The sequence below is a fragment of the Camelus dromedarius genome, chromosome 1, assembly GCF_036321535.1.
Source record: "Camelus dromedarius isolate mCamDro1 chromosome 1, mCamDro1.pat, whole genome shotgun sequence".
Lineage (NCBI taxonomy): Eukaryota > Metazoa > Chordata > Mammalia > Artiodactyla > Camelidae > Camelus > Camelus dromedarius.
Window position 1 is genome coordinate 57896274 of NC_087436.1, and position 13295 is coordinate 57909568.

The 13295-nt window shown below is 36.0% G+C and overlaps 1 protein-coding gene across 3 annotated transcripts in view; it reads right to left on the minus strand.

Annotated features, from left to right (window-relative positions):
* GRID2 (glutamate ionotropic receptor delta type subunit 2) overlaps positions 1-13295 on the minus strand; it is a 1267385-nt gene that overhangs the window by 489390 nt on the left and 764700 nt on the right. For all 3 annotated transcript variants that reach the window (XM_064484830.1, XM_064484825.1, XM_064484834.1), the window contains exon 5: positions 192-245. In XM_064484830.1, the coding sequence (XP_064340900.1) occupies positions 192-245 (54 nt within the window). The remainder of the gene's footprint in view (positions 1-191; positions 246-13295) is intronic.

The window sequence follows — 13295 nt, forward strand, 5'->3', positions numbered from 1 at the left end:
TTCATGCAAAGTCCTTTATAATTAAAAAAAAAAAACTCCTTATTCTATTTTTATCTAACAGCATCCACTCAGTAAGCTGAAAGTTTACTTTGTGTTCTGTCTCTTGGTAGAAATTCAAGGCCCTAGGAATGCTGTGACGATACATATGAAAACAGGACCCTGAATTAACAGCAAGGTTTAGTTTAGTTTACCTCATTTATAATGATCCAGTGACAGTCAAAAGCAACCAAATTCGTCTCCACAACCTGGAAGAGAAAAGAACCCAGTTATCAGTCAGTATTAATTGTGGAAAACAAACCAAACTAAATAGATACACTTGCCAAATGGCAAAAAATGTATACTACACGTTAGAAAGGTCTGTGTTACTCAACTGAAGATGGAAACCATTAGTAAAACACTGTGGAAGCATGTGTTCATCTTGTAAATGCACTGTAGACTTGCTAATTAAGTTTGAAAATATAATCAAAAGCCTAGAAAAACAAAGGCTTCAATTGAAAAAAAATGTAAATAACACTTTAGTGATTTTAACTTAGAGTAGAGTTCCAATCATATTTCCTACTCCAAATAAATTTTGATGACCTTCTATTACGTACCTAAGAAACACCTAAGTACATATTCCTCCATAATCTGGCTCTAACTTAACATTCTTATCATCTACATCCCTGTGTATATGTTTGTTATTGTCTTGACAAAGTAAAATGCTCTATGTTCTGAAAAGTTTTGTGCAAGTGTATTCTAAGGAGATCCAATCATAAAATTACCTGAATGTAAAGACTAAACGCAATAAACATTTATACTAACATATGTTATAGGTGGGTAATTTCAGTAGCTTTTAGACCACTAGTAACATGAACAGAAAGAAAACTTATGTTAAAAGAAAAGTGAACTACATGTAGGCAACAATCTTGTCTGGATAGCTATGGATAAATTGATTTGAAATGATCCTCAGCTAAGGACCTAAAAGTGACCCTCCTCTGTGTGTTGTCTGTGTCTCTGCGTGTGTACAGCAGAGGTCACTTTTTTTAATCAAGGTTTCCATTCTATCCAGTTTATCATACATATTCTAAGACATGTTTTATAACTCATGCCATGGAGCAAATAGATATATAATAGGTTAAACTGATTTGAAAGAGATTATTCTGTTATTTTCAGCAACAATACCTGCAGATTACGTTTCAACTGAAGATACTTTCTAATAGCTAGCAAGGAATTGTTATAAAGTGTAAATTACTTTTGAGGGTTATTCTTTGAGGGTATTCTGAGAAATACCTACTGAAAGATGCACTGAATTATGAAAAATACAAATGGAAATATATTTTTATGTGATTCAACACTTTCTTAAAGTATATAATTATTTGCAGAATTCAAAAAAAATTTGGTATAAACTTTATACCATTTCCATATACATCATATAGATTCCTATGACCTTACTAATGTGTATATATAATACAGTATCATAGAAGTAAGGATATGTTATCTATTTTTGAGTTATATCATTATTATCATTTTTTGAACTAATGCTCAACTTCTAGGTGAAACTTAATGTAGAAAATACGACTCATGCAGTTTTCAGTTTTTTCAGCTTTAGCTAAAAAAAAAAATTACTTTATACCAGTAATGACACCCTTTATTTCTAATTTTATAACTATTTTTCTTTAATCATCTTAGACAAATCATCAGTAATTTATTAGCAACAAAGCTGTTAAAAAAACAAATGAGAATGCCATAAGAATTTAATGGAATACAAACTAGAGACTCAGATATAAGCAAAGTAGTTCTCTGTATTAAAAAAAGAGCGAGAAATTATATTGAATATGGGGGGAAAACCCACATGACTAACATATAGAAATACGAAGTATTTATAGAAAAGAGAATGAAAACCAAAATATAGATTGAAAGTACTTCTGGAACAATATTATTAGTAGAATGAAGAAATGACTCAATTTAGCCTAAATTATCCCTGTTCAGACAATGTGTACCGTGTGGCAAGATAAAGCAAAATGCAGTCTATGAGAACTCTGTATTAACCTGTAGAACCTAAGTAAAGACTTATTTTGTGCAACAAAATTTATGAAATAAGTAGAAGGTAAGAGTTACCTTCTTGATATGATAATGATAACATAATACTGTGTCTATAATGATAACACTGATAATGTGTCTAGACCACAAAATTTACTCAACTTTCACACTTTGTCTTGAAATAAACTTTCAGGCAGAAGCAGAAAATAGTATATTGGTACAGGCTCAATCGTGTGTTTCAGTAAAGGAGAAAGGCAAATATTTCATCTAAGGCCATGATACCACTAGCCATACCACCGTCCTTTGCTTAGGAAATAATCTTCTCTTACTCCTGTCTCTCTTTTACTCTTGAATACTAAACTATAAAACATTTTTCTTTATATTTTTGAAACGAGGAAAAAATATGAGCACATTACAGCAGATAAAGAAATAAATCATTTATCACAATAGCTCAAGGTCATGGAGCAGACCCCACTTCCCTACTCCGTGAACTAGTCTTATGCTAACGCTGAAACCAACCTCTGCTATGTTCAGACATTGCATTTTGGGTCTACCTGTTAGAGTAACTTAGCCTATCTTCTTTATTGCAATGCATTTTTACTAATCTCAGCTATGTGCCTTTTTCTAACCTTAATTAATTTTAATAAACACACTTATTAGAGTAATTTAAAATTCTGTGATTTTATAAAAGCATGATTTCAAAACCATGCAATATCTGTTGGCCTTTTCATGAATACTGAATGTTCAGGGCTTTTTTTATGAGCCCATTGTTCTTTGGGGAAGGAAAATAAATTATACCAGAAAGGTACTTAAGCATCTGGAGGTAAATGTGCCTCGTCCCTTTAATTATACAAGATATACATGGATACACAACTAAAATCCATGCTTTACTGTGGCACCATATTATAAAGAAGCTCTGAAACTTTTTTATTGCTATGTTGTACACAGAAAGTTAATGCTTCCACTCATTATTTGAGGAACTATCCACTAAAAGAGGACTATAATTTCCTTAGGTCTAGGTTAACATCTTCATGCATAACTAATGAGCTGGCATAACTTCTCTGATTTTTTATAATTGAATGTTACTAAAAGAGAGCAATGCAAAAAGCCACTAATTAAAAAGGTAACTGATATCTGTAATGGTGGAACGAATATTTAGTAAGAGGCATAAAAAGGTGATGGGGAGATCACTAGCTTAGATCTTGGAAACCGACTATGTATCTATTTATATTATGTATATTCTTACATATTATTAAATATCTATATATAACCTACTATTAAACATATATATATACATACACACACATATACACCCAGAGAAGTGAAAATTACAGTAGAGTTAAAAGAAAAGATAAAAAGGAGTGATAATGTTCTTTATCCTTTTCACATCTTATAAATTGAGCTAACATGTAGTGAACATTCTTATAAAAGACATATTTACATAAAAAGAAATTCTCAGCCATTTGTGTAGACAGCAAATGTCAAACAACTAATTATAAATCCCAAATCAATTCATCTAATAATTTTTATATTTGTATTAATCACTTTCCATTTAATATACTTCAGCCTAAGTAATGCTGTAACAAACTACTTTCATTACTAACTTGAAGGACTGAATTACTTCTCGATAAAGGATTCAGAAGTGATTGTACGATATCCTAGACTATTTTAAGCCTTTGTATTTATTTCCAGTTATATTAGAACTTAGAGAAAACTATTCCATTTTCTCATCTTCCTTACATAAGTAGCACATCTCCTACTTTAGCAGTAAATATATTTTAAGCCAATGAAAAGGATTAAGCAATTTGATGGAAATTTTTTCAGTGGGAACATAGTTTACATCTAACTGCATTACTGTTGTAGTTGTTTGGTCTCATTCTGTGGATTCTTATAGATGTCTAGCAAGTTATTCTACCCTAATTGTATTTCTTTAACCCAAAACTTCCAAAAATTTTTGACTGCTATGAAATAATGACGGTCCTAAAATAATATAGACTTTATTACCATAATAGTAAGAAACACTGTCTAAAACATCACATTATGCTTGGGCTATCAAAAGAAAGTAGCAAGTCAGTAAGAAAAAACTATCCAATGGGGACTGTAGAAGGTTCAGTTACAAAATAAGAAGAAGAAAGGACGTATGGATTCCTCTTAGTAATCTGTTCCCTCCCCTCTTGCCCCACACCTCCCTCTTATCACTACACACATGCACGTTAATAACGAGAGGGCGCGAGGTGCACGTTCACACGGAGCTGCTGCCACAGCGATATACAGAAACATGGTCATAACAAATAAGACTACCCCACCTCCCAAGAAGCTGAGCTTACTTTTAAGAGAACTGAACAAAAAAGGGGGAAAAAAAATCAAGTCCTGTCAGGAAGACAAGTGATGAGTAAGGACAGACCATCTGTCACTGGCAGGGACTTTAGAACTTCTGAATCTTTAGAAAAGCCCAACAATTCATCACCATGTCTTCTATCATCCGTTCTCAAATCTTTAAGATGTGCTAAATATAAGACAATCCGAAGCAAAGAAACTGCCAGTGCGTGTAGCTCACTGGTAATAAATGCAGAACAGTTCCTACAAGCTCAGAGGACAATTTAATTGACTCAGTAATAACAGCAGCATGCTGTTTTTCACTCAACCTTGTGGCTTAACTAAATTAAGCTTACTCCCTTTGCAGGATGTACGAAATAATACACATTTATGGAAAGGGTTCCCGTGCTCTGTGCACCTGCAGTAACAAAGATATCAAGCGTTTGCTTCCTACTCCTGCCCATTCCAAACCGTCCGGTGGAATCCTGAGTGAGTGGCGTGCCTGGGGAAGGACACCAGCAGTTATTTGGAGCGAGTGGCCAGAGAAATACTAACAGGCTACTCCCTTCCTGGCTCCTGATCTATTGTATTATACTCATCTCAGCATTTCAGTATTCTGTGGGAAATTACTTCCACTAAAATTTGTAAGCACTGTATGGCCAAGTAGATTTAGAGATGCTAAGTTAAGCTATGTGAAATAGATGTCATCACTGCACTAATCCTCAAAGCTTTTAACAGGTTAATATCAATACTGAAATATACTTAACCTAGGTCATATTAATCCATAATATTGTTTCATATATTATTATTTTGAGCGTATGGCTTCAGACTTAAGAGCAAGACTTCTAAAATCAGAGTTTTCTCCATTTTCGTAAATGTGACTTTGAACAAGTTACCAACTCTGTAAGCCTCAGTTTCCTCATTTGTCACTAGGGTTTATGATAGTGCCTTCATGATAGAATCATGACAAAGATTAAATGCAAAAATAGCACATAGTAAACTCTCAGTAAATACCAACTCTTCATGTTTTAATAAATGTGCTTTATGAAACTCCAAGAGAAGATGTTTAGAATGTAAGACTATTCCAAATGAATTTGACCACAGAAACCATTTCCACTACAAATCTCATGGGATTAGCAATTCTTGGGAGATACAGACTAGAATCAATTTAATTTAGTCACACATTTCCAAGAGTTCTAAATTTTTATTGAAGCACCATGAGGAATATTTAAATTTTAAAAGCATAGTTTTATAATAGTTCTATAGGGAATGCAACTAACAAAGGAAATTTTCCCCAGAACACAGAAAAACAAAAATTGAATTACCATATCTTACGTAAAACTCAAAGGTATATGTAATAGTTGTGATCAAATAGTAATACTTGTTCTTTCCTTTAATGTTTTTCTCCATTTCTAATTAAACAAAATAAGACAAAACCAAACCAAACCACTATCCTTCCTCCAATAAAGTTCAAAAGGGAGTATATCACGTATAAAGTTTATAATGCATAGAAGATTTTTAGCAAGGAGTTCCTGGATTTATAGTACAAACTCTACATCCAGTTTCCTAAGTGTCACACACCAGTAAACCGTACTACCACACAGTTCTGCTAAAAAACACAGTGAAATTAAACACTATAATTCTCAGAAATGCAGAGTGACAATGCAAAGTTGCAGACTTCTTAAGATACACTAAACATGTACCTGACTTTGTTTTGTTTTTTGTTTTTAGCTGATCTGGTTTTCGATTTTCTTCTCACTAGAAGAACTAAAGCCACAGTATCAAGAGGCACTGGAGTATCATTTGTGCAGATTCCATTTTTAAATACCAAATATATCCAGCAGATGGCATCAGTAATCTCTCATGCTGGTAGTGGGCAGCAAGAAGATACTCTGAAAAGACTGTCTTGTTTGCGTTTCCCCTTGAGCTCAGCATGGATCCCCAACTCTTCTGTTCTTATCCAAGCAGCCACTATCTGCCATCCCACTCTGTGCCTTTTGCTTTAGAATCTCTGCTCTGATCTTCCAGCTGGAAGACCACAAATACACTTTCATCCAAATCCTCTTGCCATTACTGCCAAAGTTATTTCATAAACGGATATGCTAGAATTATTGTTACTGCTGTGCAGTTGGGGCTTCCCACACCCCCTGGGAGATGGAAATATGCCACCGCTGAGATTTGGCCAACAGTATGCTACCTGCTACGCCTTTTAATGTGGAAAGACGGGCACTAACGTAAGAAAACACAGAATCTGTGTTCATCATATGGCACAGATCCACCTTCCTGTGTGCTATATTATTGAACAGAGATTGAACAGTGGTTAAAAGTAAATTCATGATTTCAAGACTTTGCCTGTTGAGGATGTAAATAAATATTTGACAGTTGTTTCCAGTGCAAGTGATCACGGTGTTGTTGTTTTAATTCTTTGTGAGTTTCTGCTTCCACTGAGATTCTTTTCGATGTCAGCTCTAGTGATTAAAGGTACATTATCCCCAAACAATTAGGAAAAGCAGTGTTTGTTGAAGGACCACTCATCCCTTGCCTTGCCTGTTTTATTATATTCTAATCTGTTAACTTTTAGCACAAGAAAGGAATGACATTAAAATATTTCTTTATTTTAAAAAAAGCTAAATGACCCTTGGCAGAGTAAATTAATTCTTAAGAATATCTGGCAAAAAAGATGAATGTAAGTTATTACTTGGATTTTGATCAGGGCTTAAAATGATTGTTTGGGGACACATTGGAACTTAATTGCTGGGATTTATGCAATAAGACTTTCTTACTATCTTGAAGCAAATAAAGAAAAAGAATCTTACAGAGAAGTCTACTGATCACATCAAAAGACAACACACAGGCCCGTCACAACTGTGAGCTTTCATGCCTTTGCTCTGTTCCTTTTGATCTCTTCTCTATCCTCTCCCTGACAAAGTAGTTCTCAAAATTCAAAGACTGAAGCGAACGCCAAATCCTTCCCCACTCTTACCTCCCCAACCCCAGGCAGTATTGCCCCCCCTTTCTGCACTCTCTAACACTGCGAACAAACCTTTATTCCAGCCTTAATTAGTGTGTAGTTATGTAATTGGCTGTGAGGGCATTGTGTGTTTTATATTCCCCTTACTCCCTGTGCTTCAGCTGGACTGGTTTTCTTCCTGTCCTCAGTATAGTCCCACCTTTGCCATCACTTTGCCTCCTGCATTGCTCTTCCACCCCAGACATGCACACGGCCCCTCTTCCCTTCGTCTAGGTCCCTATCAAAATATTACTCCATCAGGCATGCCTGCTATGATGCCCATCCTTGCCAGTCCCACACACTTAGCCCACATAAGACAAACACACACACACACACGTATTTCCTGTCTCTTTCTGTGCACATTAAAATATAAGCTTCACAGAAGGTGAGAATTTCATTTTGGTCACTGGTCTATACCCTTAGAATAATCAGTGAAAGATAGTAGGGTTTCAGTAAAGTTTGTTGCCAGGCACAAGGCAAAGTTTCACTAAATGCTGTTTGTGAAAAAAAGATAATTGTACAGCCTAAACACGTGCTTACACATCTGGGGATCCTGTGGATTTTATCCAGGACTAAACCATCTGATAAACTTGTATTGAAAGGAAGTCACTGGATGGAATTTAATTTTTAAAAATTAAATAATAAGAAAATGACCCAATTCACATTTTATCAACTAGGAGATCTTAATTATTTACACGGTAATGAAGTGCAGAAATACCATATTTTAAATCTTCAAAGGTCAGATATCCTGGAATTTGGAGGCTATGTGGTATTAAAAAAAGAACATTAAATTTGAATAACTGGGTTTGAGTTTAAATGCCAGGTCTTTTTATTAACAGTCAGATATGTTACTTACTCTCTCAGTTCCCTGATTATCTGAATAACACTATTCTCACAGGTGTATAGTGAGGATGAAATGGATGAATGGATCTAAAGCACCTGTAACATTAAGTATCAAACGTGCTGATCTCTTTCCTTTGTTAGCCCTCTTTCCCTTCTTCACTTAGGTTGCTGCAGTAGTTTTGTTCATACTCACAGGTGAGTACAAGTGCATTTGATTCAGTAACTGTTAATCGAATGCTGCTTGTAGCACATCAATAATAATAATAAAAGCTAATATTAATTGAGTGCTTACTATGCGCCAGGCACCAGTGCTTTTATATATAGTAACTTATTTAATGCTCACGATATCCTTATGATGAGAGCTCTACATTTATGTCTGCCTTACATATGAAGACAACTGAAGTAAATCATCCAAATCATACAGCCAGGGGTGGAAGGAAGAATGAATAAGTAAATATCCTCTGTACTGATTTCATAGCCCTCTTTCCCCAAGTTTCAGAAACTATTATGCTTTCCTCAAAGTTAAAATATCTACAGTTAAACTGGGTATTGCAGAACACTGTGTGGCATATGGATTTGAACTCCACTGTGTAACTTATTATTGCATCTACTATACACCTTTGAGAGAAAAGAATGAACCATTGAAGAATCTGAGAAATGCAGGTGGTTTCATGTATCATTCTACACCATGACCATTTGTCTTAAAGTGGTGTAAGAAAACTTGTTTTTCTGTTAGTTGAGTCTTAGTTCTCACATTCTTTTCAGAATGTGAACAACTTGCTATGCTGATTAGCTGATCAAACACACACACACACACACACACACACACACATATTTGGCAGCTAATGCTTACTCAGAGAAAGAGTTATCTGTTCCTATTCTCTCATCAAAACAAAACTTCTGATTGTCGTCACAGGACAAAGGGCCAAAAGCTTCTAGGACAGAAAAATGGATAATGATTCCTGGGTATTGTAGCAATAAGGGATTAGGAACATTTCTGCAGTTAGTCAGTTAACCAGTTTATTACTACTGTTCTTTGTGTAAATTTGTCATACTCTGGGTTATCAACAGCTCATCACTGATGAAGCCACTATGATTACTGCTTATTAAAAGGCATTCCTAGTTCAATATTTCTGTTATCCCTGGGCTTTTCCAGTATTTCACATGGACTCTGCTTTCTAAAATATCAATAATGATATAATGATAATGACAAGAACTTATTATCAATAATGATAGAAAACGCTGATGATTCTAGAATCAAAAGACTTCACAGGAGAAAATATAAGGTACTTAAGAAACATCTTAATAATTTTGATACTCAAAGTATCCAAAAGAGAAACAAAAGAAAAGAAAAATGTGAACTTCCGTGGCCATATTCCTGAAGTAATTGTGTTGATCATTCTCAAGATACTTAAGCTCACTGGAGATATGATCCTTGAACTTTTTACAGAATCAAAACACCTTCAAGCTTCCTGATGTTTCTAAGTTTCTTTCATAGCTTTTTCCATTAAATAGTACACCTTGCAGCTGACTATAAAAATGTTTGCAATGGTGTTGGACTTGACAATATGGACACTTTCCAGAATTCCAAGCAACTGACTATCCCGTCTGTGCTATTTCACTACAGTGAAATAGAAACTATCTTTTTCTTACCACTGACAAATCACCTTATGGTGTTAGAACTGTGTTTAGTAACAAAATGTCAGTTGAAATGGAGGCACCAACTGCTAACTGCTCAAACAAAATGTCATTTGTAGAACAGAATTACAAAGCTTGACAAAGGAACCTGGGCTATGATCGCATGGTGCACGATTATTCAAAAATACCTTACACATTTTAGAATTTTCACTGATCTTAAATCTCTTGATAAATTTTTTCAAGTTTTTTTAAAAAATTGTTTATATGTATGCTTACCTGTCTGTGTTTACACTGCACAATTTCTACAAAACAACTACTGTTACCCTGAATGCTGTTTAGATGTCTGAGAAGACACTGTTCCTCCTTCCCTAGAAATGGATCACACAGCTGTGTGGCTTAGTGTCACTGCAAAATCATGGCTTCTAACCTTTACCAGACACTTGATTCTAACCAGCAATTCTTTTGCCTGTATGTATCATTCGTTTTGCTCCTTCCCATTTCCCATGGCAGTGACGTTCAACCTTCAGACAGTTCTCCTGGTCCATTTTCCTAACAACTTCACAAGTAGCTGTTTCCTACTTTAAATAACAATAAAGACAGACCAATGGGTAGCGTAGATATGGTTTCAAGCCCTCAAATTTCTGTCCCTCTAAATTCAAAAGCAAAGCAAGCAAACAAAATCCTTATTTGAATAATAATAGCTAACACTTCAGGGTTTGTATTTTGCCCATGAAGCAGCAGTAAACACTGTAGTGCCTTGTAGTGCCATTCATCAGTTAGGTCTCATAACAACCCTGCGAAGGTAGTTGCTATTACTTGCCCCATTTTTACAAAGGAATACACACCATTTTAACTTCATTGCTCTCCTCTCTTCACAGTAAAATAGGCACTCTTTCTCCAAAAAAAGGGACTAATCACTTCAATAGAACTTTGAGTCCCTTTCTTCCTTCCTCCTTAGGGAGTCTGCAGCCTCTGCAGGGTACCTGTAGGATACCTGTAGTGTGCAGGTATCCATACTCTCACACCTTCCATCTCTCCATTTATCACCCATAGGACTCCATATTTCCCAGCACCTAACACATGACCTCTCCACCGACTTGTATAGACAATCTCAAACATTGCCTATGATTGGTTCTATTTTTTCACACCTCCCATTCACATCTCAATCATTCTGGCTTCTATCCACAGCTCCTCTTCCCCCAAAGCCTCTTCATTTGGCTGGCCTCTAAGTGCCTTTCAAGATTCCCCTTCGTCACGATTATCAGCATCACCTCTAAGAAGTCCTCCATGGTCACTACACTCTCTCCTCTATAAATTCCTCTTACAAATGTAGGTATCTAGTTATATTTTAATTATCTTTTTATCTGTTTACTTTTCCACTACGCTGAAATCTTCTTGAGGCGGGGATGGTGCTTTATCTATGTTTACATTCCCAGCCACTAACTCTGAGCACGTATCTTGATAGACATTAAATAATTATTGTGAACTGGGTGAGGATTATCATGTTAGAGGGTTTCTTTGCCTCCCAGCCCCTCAGCCCATGTGAGCTGCCTTGCAACTGTAGGTGAAAACAGTTTCCAGCATATTGACATGTCCCATCTTAAGAGCTTGTGTCACTTCTTTTCTCTGCCTTGGGACTTTCTCCAGCTTACTCGGCTGCATACGAGCATAACCTAGATGCGGGGGTAGGTTAGTGTCACTGCAGGTCAGTTCTCAACCAACGTGGATGGGAGGATGTAGAAAAAGGCTCCAGTCCCTACCTCCCAGTGGGGTGCCTCTGAGCTATATTCCACACACAGTTTCTCAGGTTTGCTGAAGGACTGAGCCTCATTTGCCCACTTTTGTAATCCATTCTTCGTAACACATTCTTGACTGGCTTTTCTCTTTACTGTCTCATGTTCATCACTTCCTCACTTGCGCTTTTTTGGGAATAACTCCCTAATAAACCATCTGCACCCAAGCCCTTGTCTCAGGATCTGTACCAGGAACTCCAACTAAGTCTGCCTTCCTACAGAAAACACACAATTTACTCCACATGAATAGGGAATAGTTCCTCTAGTTAAAGCGAAGCAATTCCTGAGATGTAGAAAAGTTCTCGAGAAATTAAAATTATGCACAATCTGTCCATAGAAGCTATCTTTCTGTAACAGACTGTCGAGACACTCTCATAATCACTGTGTACAGTGTATTTGAGGCTTCTTTACCTTGGTGATTCTCAATATTAGTACAAATTAGAATCACCCAGAGGGCTTTTTAAACAGATTGTTGGGCCTACTCCAATAGTTTCTGATTGTGAATGTTGGTCATGAAGTCTGAGAATTTGCATTTCTAACAAGTTTGCAGTTGGTACTTACGGCACAGGTTTAGTGAATCATTTTGAGATCCACTGCTTTATAAAAGTCCTGGTCAGGGACTGGGCGTGATGACTTGGCATTGATTCTACATCCATTCAATTAATTTAACAAAACCATTCAAACTTTTTGAGCACCTGAAATATGCTAGCCGCAGTGCTAAGACTGGAGTTGTTCCACTGAGCAAGACAGACCTGGTCTTTGTTCTAAGTGAGATTTCAGCCTAGCCCCAGTAAATGCTTATTAGAAATATGAAAAGTACAATAGTGCCTGCCAGTGTACATGTAACATTCCAGCACAAGTAACTAAGGCCTTACCCCTAATGCATAGAAGAAAAGACAAAAGAATAGAGTAATTTTAAGCCTATTGCTTAAAAATAGTTTCTAATTTGAAGTAAACTTCTTTACACATATTAAATTGTTGCTATTTATACCCCTAATCCTTCTGGCACGAATCATACCTTTACATAAATTATTCAGATCACACAATTTTCCGTTTGTACTGATGGGTTATTATTTACAAGAACTGAATTTTGGAGGTAGGTAAACATTATTTTTATCTTACTATTGTGGGTTTTTCTTTTTTTCCCCCCATCTCCAACTGATAAGGTCAGCCTTGAACTCTGGCTACCAATTAGATCCTTTAGATCCTGAAATAATAGCTGGATTTGCCTGTTCTTTATCTCTTATATGCTCTTTCAGGTTCAACAGTAAGAATCAGTTTTGCTGAGATGTTAAGTAAATGATGTGTCAAGGCTTGTTTTCACTAACTCCAGGCAGATAAAGAGAAAGGAAAAAAAATCCTCTTAAGATTACTGTATATATTTCTGCTCTTTAGTCAGTTTTTCTTTTGAGAGTTATTTTTCATCAGGAATTATACAATGGGACTAAGGTGTGTTTCTGTCACTAGCACTGAAGCCATAAATGCTGTGTGGCACAACTGTGGATTATAATTCGAGGAGTGGCCTGGGTATATGTGCCAGGACTTCCCTGGTCCCTTTTAAAGAGTTACAAACTGATTCTGAATCTCCCACATGCTTCACAGTTTACTTAAATACTCAGCACTGTTTCACAGGATGGTCTCATATTTAGCCTAATTTCACAGTTTACTCAGGTCAG